General features: G+C 45.2%; 1 protein-coding gene across 2 annotated transcripts in view; it reads right to left on the bottom strand.

The window, feature by feature from the left end:
* METTL24 (methyltransferase like 24) overlaps positions 1 to 25,144 on the bottom strand; it is a 96,357-nt gene extending 71,213 nt beyond the window's left edge. The window contains exon 1 of one of the 2 annotated variants that reach the window (XM_075340052.1): positions 24,821 to 25,144. In XM_075340052.1, the coding sequence (XP_075196167.1) occupies positions 24,821 to 25,096 (276 nt within the window). In that variant the 5' untranslated portion in view covers positions 25,097 to 25,144. The remainder of the gene's footprint in view (positions 1 to 24,820) is intronic. The other variant, XM_075340053.1, reaches the window with a different exon arrangement.
* Positions 25,145 to 26,175: the final 1,031 nt, after the last annotated feature.

Genomic DNA, 26,175 nt, shown 5'->3' with positions numbered 1-26,175 from the left:
TGTCATAATATTGTTTAATATGTATGTACACTGTGTGCAGAATTATTAGGCAAATGAGTATTTTGATCACATAATACTTTTTATACATGTTGTCCTACTCCAAGCTGTATAGGCTTCAGAGCCAACTACCAATTAAGTAAATCAGGTGATGTGCATCTCTGTAATGAGGAGGGGTGTGGTGTAATGACATCAACACCCTATATGAGGTGTGCTTAATTATTAGGCAACTTCCTTTCCTTTGACAAAAATGGGTCAGAAGAGAGATTTGACGGGCTCTGAAAAGTTCAAAGTTGTGAGATGTCTTGCAGAGGGATGCAGCAGTCTTGAAATTGCCAAACTTTTGAAGCGTGATCACCGAACAAACAAGCTTTTCATGGCAAATAGCCAACAGGGTCGCGAGAAGCGTGTTGGGCAAAAAAGGTGCAAAATAACTGCCCATGAATTGAGGAAAATTAAGCGTGAAGCTGCCAAGATGCCTTTTGCCACCAGTTTGGTCATATTTCAGAGCTGAAACGTTACTGGAGTATCAAGAAGCACAGGGTGTGCCATACTCAGGGACATGGCCAAGGTAAGGAAGGCTGAAAAACGACCACCTTTGAACAAGAAACATAAGATAAAACGTCAAGACTGAGCCAAGAAATATCTTAAGATTGATTTTTCAAAGGTTTTATGGACTGATGAAAAGAGAGTGACTCTTGATGGGCCAGATGGATGGACCAGAGGCTGGATCAGTAAAGGGCAGAGAGCTCCACACTGACTCAGACACCAGCAAGGTGGAGGTGGTGTACTGGTATGGGCTGGTATAATCAAAGATGAACTTGTGGGCCCTTTTTAGGTTGAGGATGGAGTGAAGCTCAACTTCGAGACCTACTGCCAGTTTCTGGAAGACAACTTCTTCAAGCAGTGGTACAGGAAGAAGCCGGTATCGTTCAAGAAAAACATGATTTTCATGCAGGACAATGCTCCATCACATGCATCCAACTACTCCACAGCGTGGCTGGCCAGTAAAGGTCTAAAAGATGAAAAAATAATGACATGGCCCCCTTGTTCACCTGATCTGAACCCCATAGAGAACCTGTGGTCTCTCATAAAATGTGAGATCTACAGGGAGGGAAAACGGTACACCTCTCGGAACAGTGTCTGGGAGGCTGTGTTGGCTGCTGCACGCAATTTTGATCGTAAACAGATCAAGCAACTGACAGAATCTATGGATGGTAGGCTGTTGAGTGTCATCATAAAGAAAGGTGGCTATATTGGTCACTAATTTTTTGGGGTTTTGTTTTTGCATGTCAGAAATGTTTCTTTCTACATTTTGTGCAGTTATATTGGAATAAACAAGGGAAATGGAAATATATTTGGTTTTTATTAAGTTGCCGAATAATTCTGTACAGTAATAGTTACCTTCACAAACAGATATCCTCCTAAAATAGCCTAATCTAAAAAAAACCACTCCAACTTCCAAAAATATTAAGCTTTGATATTTATGAGTCTTTTGGGTTAATTGAGAACATAGTTGTTGATTGAAAAAAAAATCAATTTATGAAATAAGCTTAACATACTGCTAGTTTACTCATGTTAGGATATAATCACATAGGACTACACAGTGACATTAACAAGGTTGAACTAGATGGCCCTAGGTCTTTTTTCAACCTATGTAACTATGTAACATTTAGGAAATTGTGTGTTGTTCTCTAATTTTGATCTCCAGTGTATATGTTACCAGCAATGTGTAAAAACAGGTGTTCTAGGTGTTCTATAGAATACCTAGGCAATGTATACAATGACAAAAATGGCTCGTGAAAGTATGAAATACATCAGATGTTCATACATTTCCTAGTCATTCTATAGAATACCTAAATGACAAACAGGCGGAGTGTAGAATACTACAGGGGTGGTCCGTCCAAAAGTAGGTGGACATAGCAGGCAGCAGCAGATCTGTAAAACTGGCTCAATTGCCCTTAGCATCCAAAAGTAGGTGGACAGAGCAGGCAGCAGCAGATATGTGAAACTGGCTCAGGTGCCCTTAGCATCCAAAAGTAGGTGGACAGAGTAGGCAGCAGCAGATGTGAAACTGGCTCAGTTGCCCTTAGCAAATGCCTTTGCATAAAAAAAAATAAAGTGCAATTCAAAATGCCATTCTAGCCTCCCGTGCTGCAACAAATAGTCAGGAATGGCACTTCTGATAACTTTTTTTTTCCCAGCAAAGATATGCTGTTGTTCATTTTACATTTCTTCAGCGCTCTATTGGGAGACCCAGACGATTGGGGTATAGCTACTGCCCTCTGGAGGCCACACAAAGCACTACATTAAAAGTGCAAGGCCCCTCCCCCTCTGGCTATACCCCCCCGTGTATCACGGGTTCTCCAGTTTTAGCTTTGTGTGCGAAGGAGGTCAGACATTCCATGCATAGCTCCACAGATTTTAGTCAGCAGTAGCTGCTGACTGTTTCGGATGGAAGAAAAGAGGACACATATAGTGTCCCCAGCATGCTCCCTTCTCACCCCTGGATGGTGTTGTAAGGTTGAGGTACCTATTGCTGGTACAGGGCTGGAGCCTGACATGCTGTTTTCCTTCCACATCCCCTTGTAGGGCTCTGTGGAAGTGGGATCCTGCCGGCCTCTCAGCTCTGATGCCGGGCTCCATCCACAGACCCATTAGAACCTGATGGATTCGGAGCAGGAGTACGATCAGGGACAGGGCCCTGCATCTTACAGGTACTCTGTGTCCCCGGCGGGCACAGACACACTCCGGGCTGGCTGGGTGTTATAGTGCGCCGGGGACCGCAACGTGGAGTTGGTGTCCCTACAGATTACTGGGGGATTGTTTGTGTTTGGGAACGCAGCGCCGACCCCCTCTGGACCGGGCGGCGCTGCTGCGACTTGTGGTGCGCCGGGGATCCGCCGTCCGCGCTTTTACGGCGGCGGCGGTTATAAATTGAGTCCCCGGCTTTTTGGGCCTAGGACGCCGGCAGCTCCGTTTCGTTCCCGCCCCCTCCCTGTCACTCAGGGAAGGGGAGAGACGCTGTTCGCAAGCAGCGACGAGGGCTGGAGCCTGATTTACATGCTCCAGCCCTCTCACTATGCACAGAGGGAAGCAGGCTTCCCGCTCTTGGCCAGGAACGCCCAGGGCCCGCCCCCCTTCCTCTCTCGAGACGCCGGCAGCCATTACATGCATGCCTGGCTGGAGGAAGGACGCAAGGCTCTGGGAGACCTGGACTAGGGGCTATCTGGCGACCACACACCCGCTTTTTAAGCGGGCGGTAAGCGATTTTTCTGTGCTGGTCCCTCTAGTGCCTCACTGTGTATCAGTGTACTGTGTACAGATATATAGATATTGTATTTCTTGCACTGTGAGGTGCGCTTCTGGCTGCATATCCCAGATCGCTCTGTGGAAGCAGCAACATGTCATCCTCAAAACGCAAGGCGGCCAAGGCAAAAAGGGCTGTGTATACTGCGTGTGCTGCATGTGGGGCTAATCTACCAGCAGGCTCTGATGACCCCCATTGTGTGCAATGCTCCGACCCGGTGCTGCTTCGCCAGCCGGAGTCAGGAGAGGTAGCGACCCAGGCTGAGACGCTTGTAAGTTCTGCCCCGGTGACAGGGACGGACTTTGCAGTTTTTGCAGATAATATGTCTGTATCTATGGCAAAAATCCTTGAGACCTTGCAATCTATGCATGGGGCTCAGTCTCTGGGCACGGCGAGGCCTCTGTCCTCAGGTCCCCCTTACTTGGAATGTATCCAGCCCACAGGGGGGTCCCCGGCTTCACAGGCCGAGGATTATGACTCAGATGATGGCCCCAGCCACCCTAAGCGAGCTCGCTGGGAAAGACCCTCGACGTCTTCACACTGCTCAGGGTCTCAGCGCAATCAGTCTCCCTGTGATGTGTCTGATGAGAGTGATCAGGAATCCACTCCTGGAACCCCTCTCAACCTGGATACCCCGGATGGGGATGCCATGGTAGACGACCTTATCTCAGCCATCAATAGGCTGTTGGATATTTCTCCCCCAGCCCCTTCAGCAGAAGAGGCGGCTGCGGAGCAGGAAAAGTTTCGTTTCCTTTATCCCAAGCGTAAATTGAGTGCTTTGTTAGATCACTCTGACTTCAGAGAATCAATCCAGAAGCACGACGCTCACCCAGAAAGGCGTTTCTCTAAACGATCTAAAGATACGCGTTTCCCTTTCCCCCCTGAGGTGGTCAAGCGCTGGACACAGTGTCCAAAGGTAGACCCCCCGATTTCCAAACTTGCAGCTAGATCCATAGTTGCAGTGGAGGATGGCGCTTCACTTAAAGATGCCAATGACAGACAGATGGACCTTTGGTTAAAATCTGTCTATGAAGCTATAGGCGCGTCGTTTGCTCCGGCATTCGCAGCCGTATGGGCACTCCAGGCTATTTCAGCTGGCTTAGCAAAAGTGGATGCTATCATGCATCCAGCAGTGCCGCAAGTGGCGCACCTTACCACGCAGATGTCGGCGTTTGCGTCTTACGCTATCAATGCGGTCCTAGAATCTACCAGTCGCACCTCAATGGCGTCCGCCAATTCGGTAGTTTTGCGCAGAGCCTTGTGGTTAAAGGACTGGAAAGCAGATGCTGGTTCCAAAAAATGTTTAACCAGTTTGCCTTTGTCTAGAGAGAGACTGTTTGGCGAGCCATTGGCTGACATCATTAAGCAGTCCAAGGGTAAAGACTCCTCTTTACCACAACCCAGAACACCCAAACCTCAGCAGAAAAAGTGGCAGCAGAGGTTTCAGTCCTTTCGAGGTTCGGGCAAGACACCATTTACCTCGTCCAAAGGGACTCAGAGGACGCAAAGAAACTCAGATTCGTGGCGGACTCACACACGCCCCAAGAAAGCAAATGGAGGTACCGCTTCCAAAGCGGCTACCTCATGACTTCCAGCCCCCCCCCTCCGCATCGCCGGTCGGGGGCAGGCTCTCCCGCTTTTCCGGCATTTGGATGTCACAGGTCAAAGACCGGTGGGTGACGGACATTTTGTCTCGCGGGTACAGAATCGAGTTCAATTCTCGTCCTCCAGCTCGGTTCTTCAGAACCTCCCCACGTCCAGACCGAGCAGATGCTCTGCTGCAGGCGGTGGATTCCCTAAAAGCGGAAGGAGTGGTTACCCCAGTCCCTCCTCAGGAACAAGGGCAAGGGTTTTACTCCAATCTCTTTGTGGTTCCAAAAAAGGACGGCTCGTTCCGTCCTGTTCTGGACCTAAAACGGCTCAACAAACATGTGCACGCCAGGAGGTTCCGGATGGAAACCCTCCGCTCTGTCATTGCCTCAATGTCCAGAGGAGACTTCCTTGCCTCAATAGACATCAAAGATGCTTATCTCCACGTGCCAATTGCTACAGAACATCAACGTTTTCTACGTTTTGTGATAGGAGACGACCATTTTCAGTTCGTAGCTCTTCCATTTGGTCTGGCGACAGCCCCACGGGTCTTCACCAAGGTCATGGCGGCGGTGGTAGCAGTCTTGCACTCTCAGGGACACTCGGTGATTCCTTACCTAGACGACTTATTGGTCAAAGCTCCCTCTCGGGAGGCATGCCAACTCAGCCTGAATGCTACGCTGGAGACTCTACAGTCTTTCGGATGGATCATCAACTTTCCAAAGTCGATCCTATCACCGACTCAGTCACTAACGTATCTTGGCATGGAGTTTCATACTCTAGCAGCGATAGTGAAGCTTCCGCTGGACAAGCAGCGGTCACTACAGACAGGGGTGCAATCTCTCCTGCAGGGCCAGTTGCATCCCTTGCGGCGCCTCATGCATTTCCTAGGGAAGATGGTGGCAGCCATGGAAGCAGTTCCCTTTGCGCAGTTTCATCTGCGCCCACTTCAATGGGACATTCTCCGCCAATGGGACGGGAAGTCAACGTCCCTGGACAGGAAAGTCTCGCTTTCCCAGACGGCCAAAGACTCTCTACAATGGTGGCTCCTTCCCACATCATTGTCTCAGGGAAGATCCTTCCTGCCCCCATCCTGGGCAGTAGTCACGACAGATGCGAGTCTGTCAGGGTGGGGAGCAGTATTTCTCCACCACAGGGCTCAGGGGACGTGGACTCCGCAGGAGTCCACCCTTCAGATCAATGTTCTGGAGATCAGAGCAGTGTATCTTGCTCTACTGGCCTTCCAACAGTGGCTGGAAGGAAAGCAGATCCGAATCCAATCGGACAACTCCACAGCGGTGGCATACATCAACCACCAAGGAGGGACGCGCAGTCGGCAAGCCTTCCAAGAAGTCCGGCGCATTCTAATGTGGGTGGAGGACAGAGCATCCACCATATCCGCGGTTCACATCCCAGGCGTAGAAAACTGGGAAGCAGACTTCCTCAGTCGCCAGGGCATGGACGCAGGGGAATGGTCCCTTCACCCGGACGTGTTTCAGGAAATCTGTCGCCGCTGGGGAGTGCCGGACGTCGACCTAATGGCATCCCGGCACAACAACAAGGTCCCGGCATTCATGGCGAGGTCGCGCGATCAAAGAGCTCTGGCGGCAGACGCCTTGGTTCAAGATTGGTCGCAGTTTCAGCTCCCATACGTGTTTCCGCCTCTGGCGCTCTTGCCCAGAGTGCTACGCAAGATCAGATCCGAGTGCAGCCGCGTCATACTCGTCGCTCCAGACTGGCCGAGGAGGTCGTGGTATCCGGATCTGTGGCATCTCACGATCGGTCGACCGTGGTCACTGCCAGACCGACCAGACTTACTGTCCCAAGGGCCGTTTTTCCATCAGAATTCTGCGGCCCTGAACCTGACTGTGTGGCCATTGAGTCCTGGATCCTAGCATCTGCTGGATTATCTCAGGGAGTCATTGCCACAATGAGACAAGCTAGAAAGTCGAATTCGGCTAAGATCTACCACAGAACGTGGAAGATTTTCTTGTCCTGGTGCTCTGCTCAGGGAGTGTCTCCCTGGCCATTTGCATTGCCCAAGTTTCTTTCCTTCCTGCAATCGGGGTTAGAAAAGGGCTTGTCGCTCAGCTCCCTTAAAGGGCAAGTTTCGGCACTATCCGTGTTTTTTCAGAAGCGTCTAGCACGTCTTCCTAAGGTGCGCACGTTCCTGCAGGGGGTCTGTCATATTGTGCCCCCGTACAAGCGACCGTTAGATCCATGGGATCTGAACAGGGTACTAGTTGCTCTCCAGAAGCCGCCCTTCGAGCCTCTGAAGGAAGTTTCCTTTTCTCGGCTGTCGCAGAAAGTGGCGTTTCTTGTTGCAATCACATCGCTTCGGCGAGTGTCTGAGCTGGCAGCTCTGTCATCTAAGGCTCCCTTCCTGGTGTTCCACCAGGACAAGGTTGTGCTGCGCCCCATTCCGGAGTTTCTCCCTAAGGTCGTATCCTCTTTTCATCTTAATCAGGATATTTCCTTGCCTTCTTTTTGCCCTCATCCGGTTCACCGGTATGAAAAGGCCTTACGTTTGCTAGATCTGGTGAGAGCACTCAGAATCTACATTTCACGCACGGCGCCCATACGCCGTGCCGATGCACTTTTCGTCCTTGTCGCTGGTCCGCGCAAGGGGTTGCAGGCTTCTAAAGCCACCCTGGCTCGATGGATCAAAGAACCAATTCTAGAGGCCTACCGTTCTGCGGGGCTTCCGGTTCCTTCAGGGCTAAAAGCCCACTCCACCAGAGCCGTGGGTGCGTCCTGGGCATTACGTCACCAGGCTTCGGCTCAACAGGTGTGCCAGGCAGCTACCTGGTCCAGTCTGCACACTTTCACCAAGCATTATCAGGTGCATACCTATGCTTCGGCGGATGCCAGCTTAGGTAGAAGAGTCCTGCAGGCGGCAGTGACACCCCCATAGGGGAGGGCTGTTTTGCAGCTCTAACATGAGGTATTTATTTACCCACCCAGGGACAGCTTTTGGACGTCCCAATCGTCTGGGTCTCCCAATAGAGCGCTGAAGAAGAAGGGAATTTTGTTACTTACCGTAAATTCCTTTTCTTCTAGCTCTTATTGGGAGACCCAGCACCCGCCCTGTTGTCCTTCGGGATGTTTTTTTGTTGTTTGCGGGTACACATGTTGTTCATGTTGAACGGTTTTTCAGTTCTCCGATGTTATTCGGAGTTAATTTGTTTAAACCAGTTATTGGCTTCCTCCTTCTTGCTTTGGCACTAAAACTGGAGAACCCGTGATACACGGGGGGGTATAGCCAGAGGGGGAGGGGCCTTGCACTTTTAATGTAGTGCTTTGTGTGGCCTCCAGAGGGCAGTAGCTATACCCCAATCGTCTGGGTCTCCCAATAAGAGCTAGAAGAAAAGGAATTTACGGTAAGTAACAAAATTCCCTTCTTCTTTTTTAATGTTTTTGACTGTTTGTTACTAAAGACTAATAGTCTTCTGTTTCTTTGTGTTTTTCTCAGTAAAGATATCCTGTTTTTCATTTAGGATTTCTTCTTAATTAGTTTTTTGACAGTTTGTTACTTTTTTCATTAGTTTTTTTACTGTTTGTTACTAAAGAGTTTTCCAATCTGGGCATTATATCAGGCTTTGCCTGAGCAGTTCTGTGTCATTCTTTATAATATCTAGACATTTTATGTAATGGCTAACTTTTCCAATCTGGGCACCTAGACATTTTATGTAATGGCTAACTTTTCCAATCTTGGCATTATATCAGACTTTGCCTGAGCAGTTCTTGTCATTCTTTATAATACCTAGACATTTTATGTAATTCCTAGGAAAAGTATAGAACAACGCAGATATTTCATACCTTGCCTGAAAATGACAGGGATATTCTAGGTATTCTACAGAATGCCGGGTTTTCATACATTGCCTGTAACATATATATATATATATATATATATATATATATATATATATATATATATATATATATAAAATTAAGATATATCTTGCCTCTATATCAATGCCCCTAGAAAAATAGGGATTCAGACAAATAGGGGTCCATAGACTGCAATGACTTGAACGAAGTCAGGTAAAACAGGATTCAGAAAGTCACTGCAAAAAATATAGTGTGACCAGCTTACAGAAACTGTTTATTATTACACTTTACCGCAGGCTGTCAGTAGTACGGTAGTAGAGGGCACATGTAAGCACACTTCACAGTACTGAACGCTCAGTACAGTCCAAAGTTACTTTTAAAAGTCACAACGTAACTCACTAGTCTAAAATGTAACTTAACTGCAGAAATGAATGGTGTGGGCCACAGATCCACTCAGTGTCTCAAGCTATAGTCTCCAATTTGCAGGCTGGCGGGCAACAGTAGCAGGTCACTCCAGTGTACACAGAGCTGTACTTCTGCTTCTTATTTCTACTAGTAATCTATGGAGTAGTGTAATTTTTTAATTATTTAATTAGGATTTTAGTTCATACACCACAGTATATTAGTACTTGCCTACATCACCACCCCTTAGACATTTTACCAGCTTAGATTCTTTGCAGATTAAGTGAACCATGACCTCCAAGGGTGTGAACTATTCTGTATGATGCACAAAGCACCAAGACTATTAGAAAAAAAATTACAATGAGCTTTTAGGACTTTCCTTCATTCTCTTTATGCATCCAAGTGTATGACAACAGACCTTACACATGCCAAGCTTTTCTGTGCTGACGTTTTAGAAGATACATCTGCTTCAAATACTTTAGCCTTAAGCTCATTGGCTATTGTCATACTCGTTTTCCAAATAAATCTGTGCAAAACTATAACATACTACCTGTGGATTATTCAAATGTGCATTTAGACAGACTTTGTGGCAAACAGCAAGTAACAAGAATGACCAACCCACGACCATTTATACAACACGCAGTCTTGCCTTATATCCATTAGGAAAGTGACTGCTATGCAGCTGGTGAGCAAGTTAAGAAATCAAGCATTGGGCCATGTTTGGCTGTGTGCACACGTTGCGTTTTTATAACACTTTTTGATGCATTTTTAAGTGCAGATTTGTCCTAAAACCTTAAAGGAATCCTGATGCCAGCAAAGTCAATAACAATCCTGAAGTTCAGGTTTACTATTTTTTCCTTTCAGATTTGGTGCAGAAATAAATCTGCAGCATGTCAATTCTTGCAGTGTTTTTGCTGCAGATTTTACCCATTCTAATGAATGGGAACTCTAGACCAAATACACTCAGCAAAAATTGAATAAAAAAAAAACATGGAACAAAAACTTACATTATTGCCACTGTGTTTCTTCTGCCAAGAGATACAGAAATAGTGCATACATTTCTGCACCGAATAGATAAACTATGCGACCAGTACCCGCGGATTTTGCAGCAGGTTTGTCGTTGGTTTATCACAGCTGCTCCCCGGAATCCGCAGCTTTCCATTTCTACGGGATTTGAGCATTTTTGTTGATGTAAACCTACGGGACATGTGCAGAAATATCTGCGGGAGTCCTGCCCTCTATCTCCATAGTGGAAAGGCGGGACATACGCAGATATTTCGCATGAATAATTGACATGCAGTTATGTGCAGCTGCGGGAAATCCGCAGCATATTCCGCAGCCGCAAATACAGCAGCATTGATACAGCACTCCCCAAATCCCATAGGATAACATGGGGAGTGTCTGTATTTGCTGTAAAGCTGTGGATTTATCTGGAAAATCCAGATAAATCCGTTGGTTTTCCCGCAGCAAAATCCGCGGGTACGTTGTCCCGTGGGCACATAGCCTTAAAGTAAACCTGTTAGGTGCAATATGCACCTAGAATCACAAGCATTTCTCGGTGCATATTGCTAATCCCTGCCTAACTGTCCTAGCAACTAGTAGCATAGATAAAGGGATCTTTAGAAAAAGTATTTCTAAAGATCCCATATGATCTGCTAATGAGTGCAGGGACTAGTCTCAAGGGCGTTAGTTCTCTTGGCTAGTCGGCCCCCTTGGCAAGTAAGCACATCCCTGTGGGCGTGCTAACATGTTAATGAATGCGTAGTGTTAGAGGATGGTAGCGCTTACCTCTCTGCTGCCATCGCATCCGACTCCTGGATTTCGGCTCAGTGTGCATGATTCCGGACTTTCAGTGATGCGCACTGTGAAGCCAGTTGTACGTGTCTTGGCTTCAAACTCGTGTAGTGCGTGGGACCAAAAGTCCGAGATCATGCGCACTGAGCTTATGGCAGCAGAGAGGTGAGCACGACCATCCTCTAATGTTGCGCATTCATTAGCATGTTAGCATGCCCACAGGGTCATGCTTACATGCTAAGGGGGTCGACTAGCCAAGGGAACTAACGCCCTTGCCACTAGTCCCTACACTCATTAGCATATCATATGGGATCTTTAGAAATACTTTTTCTATAGATCCCTTTATCTATGCTACTATAAGCTGGGACAGTTAGCGACTAGTCACTGGCCTCATTAGCATATCATATGGATCTTTAGATGCATTCCACCGCAGGTCCTCGAGCTCCATTGCACTGTGACCCAGGTTCCCCTGTTGGCCGGAAGCAATCAGTATAGCCGGATGTGGTTAGTGTGTGTGTGCGATCTGATGTGTGATGTGGGTGTGATTTGATGTATGTGTGTGGGTGCGATCTGATGTGTGTGTGTGTTTATATGCAATCTGATGTATGTGGTGTTGGTCAGTAGCAGGGGAGGACCGTGTGGAGCCTACCTTCTGAGATCGCCTGCTGAAGATCGCAGGAGGACCTGGGGGCGACGCAGGCATCTGGGGTCTGGTAAGTATGATTCTCATGGGGATTGGGGGGGTCTTCTTTTTGGGGAGAATAAGTCCTAGCGCATTTTTCAGGGCAAAAAATAAGTGTCTTATATTTGGGGAAACATGGTAGTAGCTCCTGAACAGACCATGATGAAGGCGTTGTATTACGCCGAAACGTGTAGTCCAAGATCACTATACTAGTTTCCTTATCTGCTGAATGCATTGTAGTATTTTAAGAAGATTGATAAACTTAGACTTTTTATCAGGAATAATTATCAAAAAATTATTTTTGGGACTCACGTTTATACACATTTCTCTATTTTTTTTCCCTTTAAATTGGCATTTTCCAAAGTTTCCACCCTGTTCTATGCGGACCTTATTGGATTATCCACATTACATGAGAAGATCTTATTACCAGTAGCTGGCTGCTTTTTCTTTTCTGCTATTTTAAGTGTGATTTAGGCACACTATGGTGCATTTGGATTTGGGAGTGCAGATTTTGCAGCATTTCTTTTTTGAAGGGGGTGGTGCTACTAGTAAAGTGGAAGCCTCCTATATTTCTGTTGACCGATGATGGACCTGAGTGGGGACTTGTGCTTTTGTGGGTTAAGTTGAATGCTATTTGGAGGCAATTTTAGTACATAACATTTTTTGATCAGTACACATTTATCTTGTGCTCTGTGCTGAGCACTTACATAGTTGTTTCTATCTACATCTCGCTATTCAGGTGAAAACTGCAATGGACCAAGTCACTAATGAGGCAGCAGAATTACTCCGGACTCTGTTTGGCCTCTGTTCAGCAGTGTCCAATTTTTTTTAAAGGTGAACAAAACTGTTGATGGCCTGACTTTTGTGCACACCTAAAAAGATAGACACAGCTGGACCACAGACCAGATGTGAGGTCAAAGTGACTCCCTCTGCCTCAATACAGTGAGTATTCCATTGGAAAGTTTGTCTGAAACACATTTTTCAGAGATTTAGGCTATATGCGCACACTGCTGTTTTAACTGCACCCAAACTGCAACCAAAACTGCACCCAAACTGCACCCAAAACTGCACCTAGTCACAGGAAGCCTGGAAATGGAAAAAAAAAAACCCGCTTGTAATGATGGTGCATTTTTGGTGCATTTTTGTCATGTTTTTGTTAATTCTGATTTCATGTATTTGTCAGTATAGAAAGTGTGACAAAACTGCGACAAAAAAGCAAGAAGAATGAACATGCTGCACTTTGTTTTTCAGAAGTTTGTGACAAATAAACTGCAGACAAAAAAATGCAACGTGCGCACAGTGAATCTGAATTCTCATAGACTTGCACGCTGTGTCCAAAAATCCCCGATGCAAGCGCTTAGTGTAGAGTGCAGGATAAATATGAGCCACATCGTACTGCGATCTTTTAGAAGGAGAATGAACAAATCAATATTGGTTGAAGAATTAGCTTTATCTATTTTTTACGCCGTTCACCTTGTGGTATAAATGATATATATAAATATATAATATTCCTCAGGTCAATGTGATTACAGCGATACCATATGTACATAGTTTTTTAAGGTTTGGGGACTATCACACTAAAAACGCTTTCTTTTTTTTTACACAATAAAGGTTTTTTGCATCACTGACTTTTGAAGGCTATACTTTGTTTCATTTTTCTGCTGACAGCCATGTGAGGACTTGTTTTTGCAAGATGTGTTGGAGTTTTTATTGGTACCATTGGGCCACAGTACTTTTTGATCGCTTTCTATTCCACTTTTTGTGATGCAGAATCAAGAATAAACAGCAACTCAGGAATAGGGTTTTTTTAGTTATTGTTTACACCATTCACCATGCTGTACAAGTGATAAGACAATTTCATTCTTCAGGTCAGTACAATTACAGCGATATCACATTTATATAATATTTTTTTGTTTTGCCCCTTTTAAAACTATGTTATAGGAAAACAACAGTTTTTGCATTGCTGTATTCTGAGAGCTATAGCTTTATTTTTTTACTGACGGAGCTATGTGGTGACTTGTTTATTGGAGGAAAAAAATACATTTTCATTGGTACCATTTTTATTTGTACATGACTTTTTGATCGCGTTTTCTTCCCCTTTTTTTGTCAGCTGTATGATGAAGAGACAGTTTTAGCTATGTTTTATTTTTTTCACGGTGTTCACTGAAGGGGTTAACTAGTGTGACAGTTTTATAGAGGGTTGTTGCAGATGCTGTGATACCAATTTGGTGTACTTTTTCCTTTATTTTATAGAAATAACTGTTTATTGGAAGAATTTCTTTCGATTTTTTGTTCTTTATTTTCAGATTTTTTAAATATTTTTACTTTTTATTTTTTATTAATTTTAAACTTCTTTAGTTAGTTCCTTTATGAGACATTACCCCACAGTACTCTAATCACAGCTGAACTATTCTGCACTGATCAATCACTGCAGAACATCACAGCTGTCAGAACTGAACAGAGAAAGACTGAGTGATCATGCTGAGTGCTGCAGGCATGATCACTGAGGCTTTCCATAGTCAGGTGACCCGGAAGTCGTCATGACGACTTTGGGTAACCATGACAACAATCAGGCCCTTGTGATTACATCACATAGTTCCCGATCGGAGGTGAAAGGGAGCACCATCCCTCTCCCAATCCCCTAAGTGCCGTGATTGATATTGATTACGGCATTTAGGGGGTTAAACAGCCAAGGATGGCGGTGATCATGTGGGCACAGCGCTCTGTGCCCCCGTAATCGCCAGGACCTACTGGTACGTCATTGGTCATTAAGGGGTTAACCTTATTAGGCTACAGGACTTGAAATCAAAATGTATCAGGCTTGTTTAGATTTTGTTTTACATACTGATGATGCTGAATTTTATGGTGAGGATGCAGGAGAGGTTTTCATCTGACGACTTTTCCATGAAGGCCATATTTGTGCAGGCGTCTCTGAACAGCAGAACAATGTACTCCAACTCCAGAGTTTGCTAAATTTTCTTGACGGTCTTTTGCAGTCAAACGGGGTTTTGATTTGCCTCTCTAGCAATCCTATGAGCAGATCTCACAAAAATGTTGCTTGTTCTTCCAGACTTTATCTTGACCTCCACTGTTCCTGTTAACTGCCATTTCTTAATTACATTTAAAACTCAAGAAAGGGCAACTTGAAAACGATTTGCCATTTTCTGATAGTATTCTCCTGCTTTGTGGGCCACCATCGTTTTCAGAGTACTAGTGAGCTGCTTAAAACAACACATGGCTGCTGTTTCTTGGCACAAGGTTAAAGGTGGCTGGGTTTTTAGAAGGCAGGTTTCAGACGTCCTTGTTTCAGGTACGCGTGACATCAGTTTTTAACATGTTTACCACACGTACCCATGTTATTCTCTGGAGTTACACACACGTCTGTGTTTTCACACGGATTGTATGACCCGGCATGGCCCTGCAAGCACACACGGAGACATGTCCGTTTTTTCTCCAGCATCACGGGTGTCACACAGATCTCAAACTGATGTGATCTGTGTGACATCAGTGTGACACGTACCGTAAAAAACACGTGTCTTAGAAATAAAAATATTTTTTATATTCACCTGTATCCAGTGATGCTGCCTCCACCTCTGCTGTCTCCTGCTTCTGACTTCCATTTATTATACTCATTGAATATTCACTGCACCTTGGACCTGGAAGCAGGAGCATCGCTGGGACAGCGTCGGGGACAGCATCGCCGGGGACAGGTGACTATCCAGCAAGCAGTGTGTATGCAGTACTCCAGGAGGTCATGGAGTTCCCACTGAACTCTGATGAACCCATGAAGTCACCATCATGACACCCGCTGTAGCGCGGGTGTCATCAAGAGGTCATCAGAGTTCATTGGGAACTCCAATGACCTCCTGGTCCTTTTCTTGTAGTAATGTCATCTTTCCTGCTCCTCTTCTTGTAGGAATGCTCCATGCTGTAGAATTGTCCCATATTGTGTCAGTCTTCACACACGCAAAAAAAAACAAAGATAAATCCTTCTCACCTGTCCTGGTTCCCTCAGTGGCCTATTTGCTTCTTGCGGCCCCAGCCCCCTTGTTGAACGCTGCCAGTGCAGGAGCCACTGCTGACAGAGCTTTATATCAGAGGACAGATTCTGCAGATTATGCAGCTTCTTCAATGATCCGCTGCTGACCTCTGAATGGCCGGTGAATGATCATTGCAATAGCTGTATATAGAGCTCACGTCTGAGCAGTGCTGAGGAATCTGTCCTCTGATATAAAGCGCTGCCTGCGCGGCCCCAGCACAGGTTGCGATCAGCAAGGGGGCCACGAGCCTGGGCACTGCAAGAAGCATCGGGGGCCGCATGCAGCCTACCAGCAGCGTTTTTGAGACCACTGCACTACGGAATGTGTGGGAGGGTGTGGGGGAAGGTGGGCTGAGACTACACGCATGGTACCTGCCCAGCAGGGTGGCAACATAACGTCAGCTGTGATGCCCATCAACAAGCTTCTGCCCCTGTCGACGTGACGTCACAGGAAGCAGCAAAATCCAGGCAGGAGTGGTCACATGCCCGCTCTGAGTCGGGGGAGAGGTGTTGTCTGGTCTAAAATGACAAGACTGCAATTACGCTATGTGACTACAGGCTGGTGAATCCTCACATCGCACACATTGTGAACTATGTAAGTTCTCTAGTATCAGAGTTAGGAATGGCTCTCACGTGGTCGCTAATATGCGATATGCATACTCACGGCCAGAATTCAACTAGATGAGCATGACCTTACTGCAAGCAAGTGTATTGAGCGAGGCCGCACCCATCTAGCCCGGACACTGCCCTGGGTGTGGCACCGGGCATCTACCAGTAGCCAAGCCCGTCCTCACCATATGGGGCTTAGGCATATACCTGGTGGGCGCTTGGTTAAGCCCCTCCTACATCAGGGTAAGCCTGGGTCTTCCCTGTGGTCCAGTGGGTCTTATCCTGCTCGTCACCTCAACACCACCACGCATTACAGAAAGCCCTGGAAAATGTATTCTTGTGAGAAATATCGATCTTTCATGGCTAATTTCGGACTATTGATTGACATATCTTGGTGACGGCTCTCAGCAAACACAGGAGTGCTGAACCAAACGAGGGTATAGGAGAGTCGGTTGAAATGGAAATTGTTTGGGCAACAGCCACCTAATATTTATAGGCAATCTTAACTCTTGAAATCAAGGACAAGGTTCATTGTGAGACATTGTGTCCCAAGGTTACATGAAGCAGACACTTATCCGTTTGGCATTCTAGTACTTATTTGTATGCATGACCTTCATTAGTATACACTCCATGTTCCACAGCAATTTTCTACTGTTTAGCTCACATCTGTTCATAGTCTGTGTACTTTGATGAAGATGAACAGTGTGCTGTCCACATGCACAACGGACTGTATACAGTACTGACCGATGTAAGTCAATGTACAAGTGCTCATAAGCAGCCGTGAGGAAAATTGGTAAAAACAAAAAGTAAAATATAAAACAATACATAGGTACTATATGAATGAGGCTTCGGGCAGTACATTAACCAGTGCAGGAGAGTCAGAAGGTAGAAGTGTCAGGATCTGAAGTATTAAGATAATACACAATTGCCAATATATCGAAATTATCTGTTGTCAACAACAACCCGAGATCAGTTTTTACTTTTCCAGAGCAGTTTCAGAAATGGAAGCTGCACTCTGGTTGCAGACTGTTAGGCAGTTTTGAGAAATGAGGCCCACATTCTAGAACGTTCGCATATAGTCTGCACATAAATACAAACATGCAACAAAAAGATAATGAATAAAGCAACAAATAGGAGCTTCATAGTCACCAAATGCAGCCCTTTGATCACCCATTAACTACGTATCTGTGGTTTTATTAAAACAGTTATCTGCCAGAACGTTTCAAAATGCTTTGTTTTTTATTTGGCTGGATGTGAAAACTTTAGTGTTTTAGCCGATAATTCTAAATCCAACCTTTTTGGGGAGTTTTTGTAAAGGGTTGGGGGGGACTAAATTTGAAAAGTAATTGACTGCAAAATAATCCCTAAAAAAAAATAAGGAATTTAAAATTAAACTATCAATCATGTTGTGTATTTTATCATAATAATGGAAAAATCTATTGAATCTATTAAATATTTCCTGAAACTAATGCACAATACTGTGGTATATATAGAGGACCACAGCAGTGGGGTGGAAAATATACAGAGAAATAAGAGGAGCACATGTAGGAGCAGAGCAGCATTCCTGCGCCTGGATTGATTGGAGGCTACATGTGTCACGACTGCCGGGAAGGACACAATAGAGGTCATACATACAGTATGTGTTTGTTCTAAGTGTTTACTAGAGGACAGAGAGAAGTTATCTGACATATCACCAATCTGGGGCTGCACTTTTCATTGAAGAAAAGAAGGGGTAGCCCGACTTAAGTGACATCTACAGTGCTGGCCAAAAGTATTGGCACCCCTGCAATTCTGTCAGATAATACTCAGTTTCTTCTTGAAAATGATTGCAATCACAAATTCTTTGGTATTATTATCTTCATTTAATTTGTCTTCAATGAAAAAAAATAAAAAAAATTGTCATAAAGCCAAATTGGATATAATTCCACACCAAACATAAAAAAGGGGGTGGTAAAAGTATTGGCACTGTTTGAAAAATCATGTGATGCTTCTCTAATTTGTGTAATTAACAGCACCTATAACTTACCTGTGGCACCTAACAGGTGTTGGCAATAACTAAATCCCACTTGCAGCCAGTTGACATGGATTAAAGTTGACTCAACCTCTGTCCTGTGTCCTTGTGTGTACCACATTGAGCATGGAGAAAAGAAAGAAGACCAAAGAACTGTCTGAGGACTTGAGAATCCAAATTGTGAGGAAGCATGAGCAATCTCAAGGCTACAAGTCCATCTCCAAAGACCTGAAAGTTCCTGTGTCTACAGTGCGCAGTGTCATCAAGAAGTTTAATGCCCATGGCACTGTGGCAAACCTCCCTAGATGTGGAAGGAAAAGAAAAATTGACGAGAGATTTCAACTAAAGATTGTGTGGATGGTGGATAAAGAACCTCGACTAACATCCAAACAAGTTCAAGCTGCCCTGCAGTCCGAGGGTACAACAGTGTCAACCCGTACTATCCGTTAGCGTCTGAATGAAAAGGGACTGTATGGTAGGATACCCAGGAAGACCCCACTTCTTACCCCGAGACATAAAAAAGCCAGGCTGGAGTTTGCCATAAGTTACCTGAGAAAGCCTAAAACATTTTGGAAGAATGTTTTCTGGTCAGATGAGACAAAAGTAGAGCTTTTTGGGAAAAGCCATCAACATAGAGTTTACAAGAAAAAAAAAGAGGCATTCAAAGAAAAGAACACGGTCCCTACTGTCAACCATGGCGGAGGTTCCCCGATGTTTTGGGGTTGCTTTGATTCCTCTGGCACTGGACTGCTTGACCGTGTGCATGGCATTATGAAGTCTGAAGACTACCAACAAATTTTGCAGCATAATGTAGGACCCAGTGTGAGAAAGCTGGGTCTCCCTCAGAGGTCATGGGTCTTCCAGCAGAACAATGACCCAATACACACTTCAAAAAGCACTAGAAAATGGTTTGAGAGAAAGCACTGGAGACTACTAAAGTGGCCAGCAATTAGTCCAGACCTGAACCCCATAGAACACCTATTGAGAGATCTCAAAATGGCAGTATGGAGAAGGCACCCTTCAAATCTCAGGGACCTGAAGCAGTTTGCCAAAGAAGAATGGTATAAAATTCCAGCAGAGCATTGTAAGAAACTCATTGATGGTTACCGGAAGCGGTTGTTCGCAGTTATTTTGGCTAAAGGTTGTGCAACCAAGTATTAGGCTAAGGGTGCCAATACTTTTGTCTGGCCCATTTTTGGAGTTTTGTGTGAAATGATCAATGATTTGATTTTTGTTTCATTCTTTTTTGTGTTGTTTCATTGGAAGCAAAATAAATGAAGTTAATAATACCAAAGAATTTGTGATTGCAATCATTTTCAAGAAGAAACTAAGTATTATCTGACAGAACTGCAGGGGTGCCAATACTTTTGGCCAGCACTGTATCTCACAGAATTAAAACTCATGTGGCCATCTTTCCCTTACTTGCCTTATTTTCTTAATTCTTAGCTTTGTTAATGATATCATTGGTACTACTGAACGACTATTTCCTAATGCTCTCCTGAATGAGCTTTGTTTTCCATGCCCAGGATAATAGTAAAGTTTGTTGCTGAATCAGCCTATACTAAATCTACAGTACTTCTTATAGGTAATCAGAAAACTACTTGTTTAAGGCTGAGTTTACATGTCATATAATCATCCGTTAGAATGGCTTCTGCAGAGATCCGTTTGGAAAAAAGTTCTGAAATCACAACTTTTTTTGTTCATTATTAAGTCTGCCGGATCCGTTTTTTTTTTGTTTTTTTTTTAACATGGGAGTCTATGCAGAGCAGATCCATTGATAGATTGTTATTCAGTTATTCTTGCATTTGTAATTGATCCCATTTTTATTACAGGATCCTTTTCAAATGGAAGATAAATAGCAATCTGTTAACAGATCAGTTCTCCATAGAGTCCAAATGTTAAAAAAAAATTATTCGGCAGACATCATTTTGCCAACGGATCTCTGAAGGATCCGTTCTAAAGCATGATTACAGGACGTGACCTCAGCCTAAATTTGTTGGGTTTTTTTGTGTTTTGTTTTTAAATTAAACATTAAAAGGAACTGATTATGTGCAAAAAAGATATTTACTAGGAACTATTTGGTTAATCAACGGGTAAATTACATTAAAATACTATAAGCCCACCTAAATGAAAGCACAGCTACCGGGAGAAAATTAGTTTATATCCTCCTGGAAGCCACTGGCTTTCAGTCATGGGTCGGTGCAGGGAGCAGTTACTGTCATAGCTCACTATACTGTGAGTCACAATCCCTTCAAGACACTTTGAATGACGTTCCTTGCGGTGGCAATGCTGGTCTTTGAACTCCGCCAGGTACTCTGGTACTGCACACTAATAGTGCCGGCTGCTCTGTTGCCGCCTCTACTACCGGCAACCAAGAGTGCACTGTCACTGTGCAAATCACACAGTGACAGTGTGCAGGGACCAAACACTGATGACACTTCATTTCAGGGAGGGGCGCAGACGACTTGGCAGCAACAGCAGCCTCTGCCCCCTGATGATGCTTTGTTTGAGTATCCCAGCATGCACTGAGATTCTCAAACGAAGCGTCATCAGACAGGAAGTAGAGAAGAAAAAAAATCAATAGAAATTTGATAGTATAGTGAGGGAGGGATATGACATTTTTAATGCAGATATATTAGAAATTAGTTTAGAGCAATTAATAGATATCGATGTAGATGAAAATTTCTTTAGCCTCCAGATCACCCCTTTAATTTACATCTATTGAATACACATACATAAGAGTATTGGGTTAAAAAGTACCGTATGAACCCTATGATAAATTTAGAAATTATTGTCTTCCTATCTGTGCTCTATGGGAAAGATTTAGGGGAAAATGTATTTAAAAACTATAAGGATGCTGAATGCCAGTTCTTTTTATCAGTGAAAGGACCAGTTTTCTATTATTCAGTAATTCAACTCTACTTTGTCTCTATGTCAGCTGCAAAGATCTGAATATCTGAGAGCATTTGTCACACTCACAGATGTAAACTAAGAAGTCTTTCCAAAATACTGTGGGTTTTTGTTTCAATAATATACCAATGCTTATAGAAAAAGCCACACAAACAACGGAAGACATCCCCAGCACAGATGTTTCCAATTATGTGTTCTAAAAGCCCCTAAAACTTTTGGCAGAGGGCAGATTAGATAAGAACATAGCACCTCCATATGGAATATGTAATTCATGAACAGCAAAAGTGAAACGGAAGATAGCAAGAGCCACAGTTCATTGCCCTTTGGCTCTCCATTCTTGTGAAAGAACTTCATGCAGCGTTCAGTCTTCACAAATTGCGTAGGAGTCCATATACCGGTCCTTAGTTGTGGAAGCCATACAAAGGCTCACTACTGACCCCCAAAAATGGCATGGAGTGAGAAGCCTGCTAGGTACAGCTCTTGGCTTTCGTTTGTAGAGAGGGGTGCCCGTTAGTGACCACCTCTACATACACAGCATGGGGTGAGGTACGTTTTCTATATCAAGAAACTCAATGTAAGGGCTTTTCACAAAACAAAAACTGATAGTGTATTGAGAGGACTGCAGAACAAATAAAGGAAAGTTATTTTCCTTACACAGGTGGAGTGCCACGAATAAAAACCAGTGCAGAGTGGGGCCAGCGTGTTCAGCTAGCCAATCAAAACACTGCTTTTATTTTATAACCAGCATAGAATAAATGGGAGCTTAGATGTAATTGGCTGTGGTGGAAAAAATGTGCACATTTCTGTCAGCACTGTGTATAATGGAATATTCTCTATAAGATCATTCTGAGTGTACGCTTAAGGCTTGATATAATTACATGCACATTTACGCATTTTGCTTTCTGCCAGGGGCTCTAGTATTTTTTTTTACTGACATGTGGGCATCGACTCCCTCAAGTGTACTTAAAGGGGTTGTCCATGACCTTAACATTGATGAATTATCTTCAGGATAGGTCATCAATGTCTTATCGGTGGGAGTGTGACAGCCAGAACACCTGCCAATCAGTTGCTCCAGATACATCGGATGGAACTATTCAGATGCAGAGCTGTTAAGCACAGCTCCATTAACAGTAACTGTATGGTGGCTGTGGCTGGTAGTGGATATCCCCCCTATTAGAATCAATAGGGGGCGTATGTGCAGTACCCAGCCACAGGCACTGTTCCGGTGACAGAGTTGTGTAGCTCCAAATTGGGAACAACTGATCGATGGGGTTCCGGTTGTTGCACCCTCACCGATCAGACATTGATGACCTATTCTGTAGATAGGTCATCAATGTTAAAGTCCTGGACAACCTCTTTAAAGTCATAATCTGGTAATGTTTTGTATTATTTAACCCCTTAGTCATAGTTTTTATGTACACAGTGCATCTATTAATATTCTTACCGATTACAGCCTTCTCCAGTCCTCTTGTGCACTATATGACCGCAGTTCTCCTTTGCCGCTTCTCACGGTATCTTCTGTGGAGACTGGATATCACTTCCTTGACTCGATGTGAGTCTCATAGGCAACGGAAGGAGGCAGGGATCGGTAAATATATTAATACATGCACTATGTTCATAACAACTACGACAAAGGAGGATAAATAATAAAAGAAATAATCTTAGGCCTCATTCAGAAATCTGTTATTTTTTCTCGTATGTAAAAACACAGACCATTGTTCTTAGATCCTATTTTCATCTTGTGCCATCAGTGTTTCATCAGTGATTTTTACGGATTAAAACAAAACTTGCAAAGCTTCTCCTACCCATTACAATGCACTGATAACACATGGATGCTATCAGTCTGCCGTTCCTGCCCAAAGAGGTATTCTGGCTTGAAAAGCTTTGAAAAGTTGAATAATTTTGGCGCAACTGGCGGCTGTGTTAAAATGATGCGACGTTTGGGGTTCTCACGCCATTTCAGCCAGAGCCGGGGTTAGACGGGAGCGTGGCGGCTGCCATTTATCAAATTCATGGCGAGCGGGGGCACCTTACACCACTAATCTTCATTCTTTGACTGGAAAAAGATTCCTGTTGAGGTGCACCCCACTACGTGCCTCGTCTGATTCATTTAGAAGTGTGTGCTCTCACTCCAGCCCCCCAACAAGACTGGCATTAAAGGGAACCTGTCATCAGAAATTTCGCCCAAAAGCTAAAAGATTCCCCCTCTGCAGCTCCTGGGCTGCATTCTAGGAAGGTCCCTGTTATTATTGTGCCCCATGTGAGACCAAAATAAAGCCTTTATAAAGTTCTACCTTTTTGTATGCAGCTTCTGTAAATGTGTCACGGGGGCGGGCTCTCTGCCGTCCGTTATTCTGCCTCCTGGTCCTGTATGCCGCCCCCATCGCTCCTTTCCATATCTGATGCACCGCCCACTGCTCCAGCCATCCCCGCGCATGCCCAGTGCCAGTCTCACAGGACTGAGCAGTGTGACCGCTGGTGACGTGTGCGCAGGCAAGTGATTATGGACGGGACTGTGACTGTTATCAGCAAGTACCCGCCCATAATCTCGTGAGCGCGCAAACCTCTCCAGCATTCACACTGAGCTCAGTGTAGATGCTAGACTGTATGGGCTGCTTCCAGGGATGACGTCCCTTTGTCATGTGATAGGGGCGTGTTCGAAATACTATCACATGACAAAGGGACGTCATCCCTGGAAGCAGCCCATACAGTCTAGCATCTACACTGAGCACAGTGTGACGGCTGGTGAGGTTTGCGCGCTCAAGAGATTATGGCCGGGTACTTGCTGATAACAGTCACAGTCCCGCCCATAATCACTTGCCTGCGCACACGTCACCAGCGGTCACACTGCTCAGTCCTGTGAGACTGGCACTGGGCATGCGCGGGGATGGTTGGAGCAGTGGGCGGTGCATCAGATATGGAAAGGAGCGATGGGGGCGGCATACAGGACCAGGGGGCAGAATAACGGACGGCAGAGAGCCCGCCCCCGTGACACATTTACAGTATCTGAATACAAAAAGGTACCACTTTATAAAGGCTTTATTTTGGTCTCACATGGGGCACAATAATAACAGGGACCTTCCTAGAATGCAGCCCAGGAGCTGCAGAGGGGGAATCTTTTAGCTTTTGGGCGAAATTTCTGATGACAGGTTCCCTTTAAAACACAAGGAGGTGCCCACCACTTCTTCCATGAAGGCGTTCACACCATGACCCCTCATCTTAATGTATTGGCCCATAGACTTGTATGAGAAATTGGATCCATGGCTCTGTCTCGTAATATTTTGGCGGCCACACATAAACGTGATCCGAACCATAGACTATAATGGACACATGTTCTGTCCACGAAAAACAACACTAGACCACGAATGTCTGAAGTAACCTTATGGCTTGCTGCTTTACACGGCACTTTCACCTAAACTTTGAGGGGTTTGTATGATATTAAAGAACAAGTAATAGGGGAGACATGAAATAGTAGAGGCTTCTTTTATCACTTTGCTGGCTGTTCTTTGTTGGTGATACTTCTGCAGCATTTCCTTAGTGTTTAGCTGGGCATTCTGGGTGGCAGACCCTGTGGAAGCTGGAATAGCACCAATAAGCAGGTAAGCACCTAGATGCAGCAGTATGGCACAGACGTGGACCACTGACCTGTAGGCTGTCCCTCCTGCCGCTCTCCCCCTGCCTCCCGTTGCTGGCAGCCTTGCTGCTCCTCCTCACATAGATCACCTGCCTCTTGCTGGGCACGTCTTCCAGCCGCCGGTTGTACACCTCTGCCCCCGGCACCTTAGGTGTCAGTCCGGGCTGGGGCAATGCCCTGCGCTTGAGCTCAGCAGTGAAGTGGGTGCAGAGCAGGGCGGCCAGGCACAGGGCGAGGAGGCGCAGGGTGCACGTTCTCCAGCGCAGCCTCCGCTCCCTCCACAGCATCCTCCGCTGTCTGTGCACCGCATGGAGGACGCGCTGGAGCAGGCTACTCCGTGTATGGACTCAGGAGGGAGGACTGAGGAGACTTTACCTCATGTGGAGCCTCCTCTCCTCAGCCTCTCCCCGCCCTCAGTACTTCAGTCCGCACGGCGCAGACTAATGCTAGTCCCCAAGTAGCCACATTCTCTCTAGTGGCCGTCAACACACAGTCCCAGCTCTGCACCCCGATATCTCTCCACCATGGCTACCCAGCATCTCATGGCTACACACCAGTGTCATATAATTGTCCCTCTTCTAAAGGGTGCTGAATAAGTGAGAAATGTAGCCCTCAGTGCCCAAATAACTTCCTTTGATGGGGCCCAAATTACCAGATTAGAAGGGGACGTCTCTTTTCAAAGACAATTTCTTCAAAAACTCGGACGAAAATAACCCCTTGTGTTTTTCCCCTTCCAGGATCCCTGCTGCACTGCTCGTTATTGATTGTCTGCAGCGGTAACCACCAACCACGCTGCAGTCAGTCGCTGAGCTCAGCACAAATAGTACATATGACCACTTCATCACACCCAAAATTAATACAAAGCCTAAAACTAATCATGTGCCCAGAAGCAGACATCCTAAAGTAATACAGAATAGAATACAATCCCCCTCCCACCTCCTGAACTAATGCTGACCACAATCCAGGCCCCCTAAACTAATAAGGACCAAAGTAGAGACCCCCAAACTAATACAGATCAGACGTACTACCGTAAAATAATACAGACAAGGCCGTCTAAACTAATACGGACCAGGCCCTATCTGAAAACAGTATAATATAGGACACAAGAGTCTGATTCCAGGGATGTATGACTTATTAGGCTGTGTTGTAGTTTCAATGCTATCAGCATTTTATCAGCAGGAGATTATCACTAATTGACAACAGCTCATTCACAGAGCAGTTAGGAGAATCTGTATAAGGCTATGTGCGCACGTGTGCACTCTGCACGGCACCTAAAAGGTGCGCTTCAGAGCGCAGCTGAAAAGCTCCGTTCTGAAGCGCATGGTGCCGGCGAGAACGTGCGCTCTGCCTGCAGCTCCTGCCATAG

Source organism: Anomaloglossus baeobatrachus, chromosome 3, assembly GCF_048569485.1.
Source record: "Anomaloglossus baeobatrachus isolate aAnoBae1 chromosome 3, aAnoBae1.hap1, whole genome shotgun sequence".
Lineage (NCBI taxonomy): Eukaryota > Metazoa > Chordata > Amphibia > Anura > Aromobatidae > Anomaloglossus > Anomaloglossus baeobatrachus.
The sequence above is the reverse complement of the archived record's forward strand: the minus strand, read 5'-3'. Positions and strand labels throughout refer to the sequence as shown.